At 43.2% G+C, this 8,889-nt stretch overlaps 1 protein-coding gene and 1 long non-coding RNA gene across 2 annotated transcripts in view; one reads left to right on the forward strand and one right to left on the reverse strand.

Annotated features, from left to right (window-relative positions):
- Window positions 1–1,624: 1,624 nt before the first annotated feature.
- Window positions 1,625–5,225, reverse strand: mafba (MAF bZIP transcription factor Ba). Its single transcript, XM_061271557.1, has 2 exons — window positions 4,991–5,225; window positions 1,625–4,772 (listed from the first exon to the last, which is right to left on the reverse strand). The coding sequence occupies exon 2, from the start codon at window positions 4,763–4,765 to the stop codon at window positions 3,485–3,487; it is 1,281 nt and encodes a 426-aa protein (XP_061127541.1). The 5' UTR covers window positions 4,766–4,772; window positions 4,991–5,225; the 3' UTR covers window positions 1,625–3,484.
- A 21-nt stretch (window positions 5,226–5,246) lies between these two features.
- Window positions 5,247–8,889, forward strand: part of LOC133148520 (uncharacterized) — a 7,661-nt gene continuing 4,018 nt past the window's right edge. Inside the window, exons 1-3 of the long non-coding RNA XR_009712653.1 lie at window positions 5,247–5,369; window positions 8,569–8,652; window positions 8,771–8,811. This is a non-coding gene — a long non-coding RNA (uncharacterized LOC133148520). The remainder of the gene's footprint in view (window positions 5,370–8,568; window positions 8,653–8,770; window positions 8,812–8,889) is intronic.

Raw genomic sequence — 8,889 nt, forward strand, 5'->3', positions numbered from 1 at the left:
GTGTGTGTGTGTATGTGTGTGTGTGTCTGTTATAATTCTACGGTCATAGCATACTCTTTCTCCATTTGTCTTTATAGGCCTATATATTTTAGGGTATAGGCCAGTGGTTCTTAACCTGGGTTCGATCGAACCCTAGGGGTTCGGTGAGTCGGTCTCGGGGGTTCGACAGAGACTCCACCGAGGAGGTCCAAACAAACCTGATTTATTGTGTAAATTCTGATTTGCCAGTATGTAATTTGTTGTGAGTTCATGCATTGTGTTGGTTCTGTTCGTTGAACAAGGTGATATTCATGCACGGGTCATTTTGTACACTGGTAAAAAACATCTATGTCTTGAATTAAAAAATGAATAATAATTCACTAACGAGGGGTTTGGTGAATGTGCATATAAAACTGGTGGGGTTCGGTACCTCCAACAAGGTTAAGAACCACTGGTATAGGCAATGTGTGTGTGCGTGTGCGCGCGCGTGCGTGCGTGCGTGTGTGCGTGTGTGTGTGCGTATAAACCTCAAATAGTCACAATTTGGTAATATTTTTCAATTTTTTCCCAAAAATTTTTTTTTTCAAATATCTGTACTATTTTTCAGTCAACACGTGTGGGTAAAAATTGTTTTACACATTATCGACCATTCAAAAGTATTAAAGAAGGCTACCTTTGATAATGCAATGTAATGCAAATTGACTAATTTGCAGGTACTGTAAAATTTATTGTCCCGACGCCAGCGACTTTCAGAAATCATCCCGATGCAAAAAAAACAAACCTTCCACTTTTTTGTTCAGTCTTGATGACTCAACCATACGTGTAAGTGGAGACCCGCTTGTCCCCGTTCAGCCCGCGCAACTGCAATCCCCCCAGACTGCAGAAGCAGAGCCGGGCGGGAGAGTTCAAACTCAATCTGCTCTATTCCACTTCTCGTTTTTTTGTCCTTGAGAATGTGCAGACACGGGCCAGATAATGGTGTGACACCAGAAACGCAAGTAAAAACGTGCTCCGATATTCTTTGCTGCTTCTACTGACGCTCTATTAACAATACGTGTGCTGGATCGTGATCATTTCATTCAGCTGAATCACACATTCGCCACTTTGAAAAAAAAATATGCACATATGCGTGAACAGTCATAGATTAGAATTAACTAATAAATATATGAAATACACGTAATCGCGTTCGTATCATCTCAGCAGACAATCGGACAGGACCTTTTTTTTTTTTTTTTTTTTTTTCTTCTCCAACTCGCCAGGATGAGCCTCTAAGTGTATTCAAAGCCATGTACGACCCCCAAAATGATTCTTCAATGTTAATCCAAGGGTTTGATTTAAAAAAAAATCTGTCTTGCAAGGTCAAGATCTCACTTTACCCAGCGCGCAAGTTTGTGCACAAGTCAGCAGAGGCCAGCAACATGCGCCAATAATGCCCCCCCCCCCACACACACACACACACATCATTCAGACACATCAAGTGCACGAATGTTGAGAATATTTGTTGTGCGTCCTCGTGAATCGTCTTCGCCCTAACTGCAGTTTATTGAAATACGAATGCCTGATATTAAAATGCCTCACTGATGTCTATGTCAAATGAGATAAAATAAAACAAATGAGGTGCAATAGTAAAAATTGTGAGATTGAATTGTTGCCATTTCAATGACTTTAATAAGCAAAATAGGAAACAATTTCTTCCGAACACAATCCCCAAAATAAGACAAAACAGAAACCAGTCTGAATGGAACAGTTCAATTTTAAGTGTTATTCATATAAACAGGATTGAAAACTGATCCCCAACATGACAACGTACATGGAAATGCTGAAAACAAAACAACAACCCGCTGCTGCAGTTTCAGTTCGATTTCAACACAGTTGAATCAAGAAAACCAAAGATTGATAAATGCATGACTTTTCAACAACACTTTCAAATGCAAGCACCATGCTTATTCGATATGATCTGACAGTCTGTTAATTTAAATCATTAAAATAAAAACTTTATGTAACTATGCATCTGGCCAGCAGAACCAGAATCATCAAATAATAAGACAACAAAATCAGCACATATAAAATATTTTCATTTTGAGCATTTGCACCACCTGTTTCCCCTTTTTTCACTGTCCTGCAGAAAAAAAAAATCAGGAAAACACTGCACTAAATGCCAAACTCCATCACAACAAATTGCTTATATGTAAAATATAAATCTTTAGTGCACTAATGATGCTACAGGTGGCTGTCAATCAGAAATGATTGTTTTGTTTCATTCCGTTTTGTAATTTAAAAACAGTTTTTATTTTGGGGAAAGGGGTTAAAATATTACCTGGAATTTTAAATCAAGCCTGTTCAAATTTTTCACCCAGAGTGTTTGTTATTGAGTGAATAGATAATTGCGTAATCTCCGTCAGCCCCATCCCCCGCCCCCATAAAAACTCATCTTAACCTCCCGTTAATATTTATTTTTGCACTTCACTCCTGAAGCATCATAATGTTTTCCTGGAAGGGGGTATGTGCAAATGTCAAAATGAAAACTTGCAACATGAACAACATCAACAAAAAAAGATAATCATCCAAAAGCGCACTTGCCATAAAGTTTGCTGTTGTTTTGTTTTTTTCAATTCAACAGACAAACATGGAACAAAAGTGCACTCCTCTCTCAGTCAGTCCCGCAAATGAGAAACGATAACAAAATATATAAATGAGAAACGTAACACAAAGAAAGAAAGAAGTTCAAACCAGCCTCCTCGATCTTGTGCAGTTTTGCGGTTGCGTAATATTTACAAGCCCAAATAACGTCCCACCCCCACCCCGCCGCCCCAGCCGCGAGCATATGACGCTATATGATACTGCACAGGCAGTCCTGCTGTTCTGTCCCCGCTCCATTTCTCGAACCGTCCCCAAAACCCATATGGAGAAGCGCAGATCAACAACATGCTCTTATTAATATACACGAGATGATGAAAGTACAAAATAGAAATTATTACCATACATGTCCAGCATGCAGGATTAATATTTAATGTATGTTTTTGTTTGTTTCTCTATATATTGGAATATAATAACCAAGCAGGCAAGAAATCAATGAGATGTTGCATAAAATGTCCTCCCGGGTGACGGGTTAGTCGACAGATTTGCATAAAGGAGTCTTGCTTGTGTTTGATTTTTTTTTTCCCCTTCCATTTTGGAGAAGATTCTAGACGCCAGGCCTCTTTGCAGAGTCTGCTCCGCTATTTAGTAGCAAGATTATGTGGTAAAAGCCCCAAGGTGGGCTAAAGTTCATCAGGCGACGTTTTTCTCAGAGGAGGGAATTGAAAAGTGTTTTCAACGCGCAAGTCATCTAGTGTACAAATAGACCCCGCCGCGACACTTAATTGGACGCTTGGATGGCCACGTGATTACATGTGGATCTTCTATCGTGGAAATAATTGTCGCCCAGAGTCCTAAACAGTTTCTTGTGGGTTGCCATCAGTCAATTTGTGTTCAAGGTGGATGCTGTCTCTAAAAAAAAAAAAACTCACATGAAGAACTCTGGCGAGGAGGGGTTGTCGCTTGTCGAGCCCGCCTCGCGGAATCCGCCGCTGGGTCCCGAGCCCGACCCGGCGAGTTTTTCGCACTTTAGTTTGTAGGCGTCCCTCTCCCTGGCCAAGCGGCTGATTTCCGCCTTGAGCTGCTCCACTTGGTTCATCAGCTGCGTCTTCTCGTTCTCCAGCACGTGCTTCTGCTGCACCCGCTTGAACCTGCACGACTGCGCGTAGCCGCGATTCTTCAGGGTCCTGCGCTTCTGCTTGAGACGGATGACTTCGTCCTTGGTGAAGCCACGCAGGTGTCTGTTGAGCTCCCGCACCGACATGGACACCAGCTGGTCGTCCGAGAAGCGCTCCTCCACGCTCAGCCCGCCGCCCCCACCCGCGGAGCCGTGGTGCGCCGCCGACTGGCCCAAGTGGCCGTGCGGGTGGTGGTGATGGTGGTGATGGTGGCGGTGGTGGTGGAGCGTCGGGTGGGCCTCTGGGGACACCGGGGACGGGCTGTCGGGATCCTGGATGTTGTTGCTGTGATGGTGATGCTGGCCGTGCGGGTGGCCGTGCGCTCCCGGGTGAGCGGAGAGCTCATCGGCGTGGTGGCCCATGCCCCCCGCGTACGGGTGGTGGTGTTGTTGGCCGTGCCCATGCCCGTGGCCGTGGTGGCTGTGGTGGTGATGTGGACCCCTGTAGCCTTCGAAAGCGCCTTGCTGCTGCTGCTGTTGCTGCTGCAGCTGCTGCTGGACGTGCGGAGGCGGAGGGTGGCCGTGGTTCGTGGCTCCGATCAGGGCCTCCACTGCGTCCTCGGGGGTCAGGCTGAGGGTCTGCGGGTCCATCTGCTGGTGGTAGCCCCCGCTGGGCAGCCAGTACAACTCCTCCAGGTGGTTCTTTTGCTCCGTGGGGCTGAAGCTGGGCGACGACGGCACCGAGCTGCAGGGCGTGCTGATTGGCGTGGACGACACAGAGCCTTGCGGTTGGAGGCGGTTGCACTGACGCACTCCCCCGCGTTCCAGCCCAGCCAAACCCTCCTTCTTGACGTCAAACTTCATCAGGTCAAAATCGTTGACATATTCCAGAGCCAGAGGGCTGCTGGGTAGCTCCGGGCCAATGCTCAGCTCTGCGCTCATGCTGCCGTCGCGACTCTTTTGCAGGTACGCAAAGGAGCTTGCGAGCGTCGCCAAAACGGACTTGTGAATCAGCGTCTCTTCTCTCCTTTCTTGTTTCATGCAATAGTTCTTTTGGTTCATCCAGCGCTGCGCACTGACTTGCTGTAGCATGAAACACCTTGAGGAAAAAAAGTGCAGGAGGGGAAGGGGAAGAAAAAAAAAACTTTCAGACTAAGCTTTGCTCACTGTTTGCATCATGTAGTTTTCTGATCAGTCACTGACAGCCAGGCAGGAGGTAGAACGACAGCAAGGTGGCCTCAGTGCACAAGCAGTCCTTTCAGTAGATGTGCATTCACAACAACTTTCAAAACATCAATAAGAACAGGAAAGAAATACCAAGTTTGCTCGCAGAGATGGGCACCAGTCCTTGTTGCAACTTCTTGATAAGTCCTCTTTTTCTCCAGGAAAAAATGAAAACAGCAAGTGAGCAGATTAAATAGGGAGTCTGATTTTCGCTTAGAAGCAGATTTTCCAGCTCTGCACCGCAGAGATTCACGCGCCTCTTTCGCTCTTTCCCTCTCTTCTATTCTAGTATCCAGCAGACTGCGCTCGCAGCCCAGCCAGCGCTTTATGCTTATAGCGCTCGGTGACGCACAACCAGAGGCGGGATCCGTGGCACGCCACCCTCCAATGGGAGGCGAACCCTCACTTGAAATAAAGGGAAAGAGGAGGCGGAGGTGCGCAAGAAACAGTGAGCTGACGGAGAAGCCACAAGGTGGGACCACGCCACCAGCGCTCCTTCGTTTGCCTCATTTTCTCCACCTTTAACAATCCGTAATGAGGTCCAGTTAGTGTTGTAGCCTACGATAACACGTCTTTTTGAACATTCAATGTGACAATGACAGACAGCTCAAATTTGCACCTGCATGCCACCTGCATTTAGATTTAGGGAACTCCTTTGCAAATGTCTTACTTTTATCTGCCAATATATATATATATATATATATATATATATATATATATATATAGATATAGATATAGATAGATAGATAGATAGATAGATAGATAGATAGATAGATAGATAGATAGATAGATAGATAGATAGATAGATAGATAGATAGATAGATAGATAGATAGATAGATAGATAGATAGATAGATAGATAGATAGATAGATAGATAGATAGACACACACACACGTATCTCTCTCTATCTCTCTCTCTCTCTCTCTCTCTATCTCTCTATCTCTCTATCTCTCTATCTCTCTATCTCTCTATCTCTCTATCTCTCTATCTCTCTATCTCTCTATCTCTCTATCTCTCTATCTCTCTATCTATCTATCTATCTATCTATCTATCTATCTATCTATCTATCTATCTATCTATCTATCTATCTATCTATCTATCTATCTATCTATCTATCTATCTATCTATCTATCTATCTATCTATCTATCTATCTATCTATCTATCTATCTATCTATCTATCTATCTATCTATCTATCTATCTATCTATCTATCTATCTATCTATCTATCTATCTATCTATCTATCTATCTATCTATCTATCTATCTATCTATCTATCTATCTATCTATCTATCTATCTATCTATCTATCTATCTATCTATCTATCTATCTATCTATCTATCTATCTATCTATCTATCTATCTATCTATCTATCTATCTATCTATCTATCTATCTATCTATCTATCTATCTATCTATCTATCTATCTATCTATCTATCTATCTATCTATCTATCTATCTATCTATCTATCTATCTATCTATCTATCTATCTATCTATCTATCTATCCATCCATCCATCTATCACGTTGTCTGCAGTTAATTTACAAGTTAATCAGCAATGATTCATGTGACGCGTATTCAAGTTTAATTTGTGCGGGTGGTTTTGTCCCGACCATGTTGTGTCTTCCACGTGACCCCCACGCCAGCCCCCTTTTTGGCTCGGCCACGCTGAGTCCAAGTCAGGCTCAAGGCTGCCCCTGCGTGGGCAACTTGAGCACCTGTTTTGCAAACGGTGTGGACATACTAATCGTGCACTTTATTTCGTTCTCTCCGTCGTTTATCTCTTATTGAAATTCTATTAGTTCATAGGTGTCACGTCAGATGCGTGACACCTATGTGTCATGTGCCATGGTGTTACGCCAATTGTGGCATCATTTATTAGGTGTGCACTAAAGCCGTTCCTGCAAAATAACACACATGTAAATAAGTCCATTATATTTGTTAATTTTATCTTTATATCCATTAGCATTCCCACACGTATAGCAATTGAGATTTGAGACCATATACTTCAGGCATTCGTGCAGCTGACATTAACAATAGAAAGTTGAGCTTCTTTGTTTATTAAACGTAGGCTGTAAAATAATTCGAGTATTGCACATTTTAATATTGTAATATTTTCTTAACAAAAGCAGGATTTTTATTTGATTGGCTGTAAGTCAAATTAAAGATTGGATTGTTATTTTTTTGCCACAGTTTAAATTGTGTGCGTGGCAGACTAAACCAGGTTTTTCATTCAATATGACGTCGGATACTATAAGAATAATTCATGAAAATGTATTGAGTAATTATTAATGTAGTCATTATTTTGACCACGAATAAAACATTTGTAAAATGCATGTAATATATATAAAAACTAAAAATATAATCTTTTCAAAGTAATGATTTCTTGTAATTATTGGGATGTATTAGCAGAAAATAATCACTATTAAAATTATGAACAAATAAATCCAATAGATTTAGTCTTTTTACACTTATAACAAATACACACTGATGCAAAGAACAATTCAAGGTAATTGAATTTATTTCAGGCACCTGCAGGCGAGCGTCGTAATTCACAAAATGACCGAAGATCACCAAAACGAACTAAGCAGCCCTCAAACGTCCTCCCCGGCCAGGCCAAGGCGCCGGCAGCGGCTCCGTGAGGTGGTCCTGCTCTCTCCCTCGCGGCACCGCGGTCCGGCGTGCAGGCGCGGCTGACGGCGGCTGTTCCCGCTCCGCTAATAACAGGGGCCGTAATGGAGGGACCAGATGTAAAAGGGGGAGAAAAAAAGCGTTAGTGTCAGCATCATATCGGTGGTTAATGATCTATTAAGTGATGTGTGTGCTTATGGGCAGCGGGGGAAAAGTGTCGATGCTTGCTTATTCGCCTCCTAATGAGACTCCCGTCCTACGGATTTTAGGACTGAATAACACGAAATAAAATCCGCCTTAAAATGATGCGTTGAGCAGTTGAGGCTGCGGAGGCGCATGAAGCTCACAACATTCGACATCTCGCGACTGAGCGGCTCACATCGCGCGTGTGCCGTGTCACACCTGTAACGCGAGGCCCGGGCATCCACGATGGACCCCTGACCGGGTTGGCGCACTATGTGCTCACCTGCGCTGCCAAACTTTTTGGATCCTTCTGGATGTTATCCTTGCAAGGAATAGCGACCTGCTCTTTTCTCCACTTCTGCACACAATGTGTTGATGTGATCGCTTCACGGTCGTTCTCCGCGAGCCGACACCCGGAGGAAAGCCAAATTTCAAGGCCGAGGGGCGGGCAGATGAGCGCTGCTTGCGGAGCATGTTTTTTTTTTACGCGTGGAAGTAATTAAGAAGTCGACATTATACGGGTAAAACTTTGGAATTTATTTTTATTAGTTTACTACCATAAAAACATCACTATCCTGTAATGATTAATTATTAACATTCTTGAAATTATGAACGACGCATTGGAATGTAATTCATGACTGTTAATTGCATTCCCCATTATTTTGCAAAGATGAACCACTCAAGTTCATCACGCATGCTGAACCTCTAAAAGTTTACTGATACGCACGCGGCGATCCTTTTGCATCACCCTTTTAATTGGCCATTAACAGCGTGTACTTACTCAGGCATTCTTGTTTACTCCAGACGGATCGACTATCTCTGTGAAAACATGCATTATTAAGTCGCTGTCTGTAAACAGGGCGAGTCCAGTCGGTGAAGGAAGACAACTCAAGCCGCATCAGACCCATTTGACACACATCAACCACTCTTACAGAAACAAGAGGTGAGATAAGTGCAAATTCTGTCAAACTCATTAATATAGAACAAGTTTCGATTAAACAATGAAGATAATTTGTCTTTTTTTTTTCTTTCCCTTTTTAACCCACGTTTGCTTCCTCAAGTTGATGCCACCAACTCAGCGATTGTCCGTCAGTATTCGCAGGTGCACTTTTTGGTTTATTTCTTGTGCCAGGGCGCCCCTGGTGGCATGTTTGTGTATTGCAAGTATTTTAATGACGCA

The sequence above is a fragment of the Syngnathus typhle genome, linkage group LG2, assembly GCF_033458585.1.
Source record: "Syngnathus typhle isolate RoL2023-S1 ecotype Sweden linkage group LG2, RoL_Styp_1.0, whole genome shotgun sequence".
NCBI lineage: Eukaryota > Metazoa > Chordata > Actinopteri > Syngnathiformes > Syngnathidae > Syngnathus > Syngnathus typhle.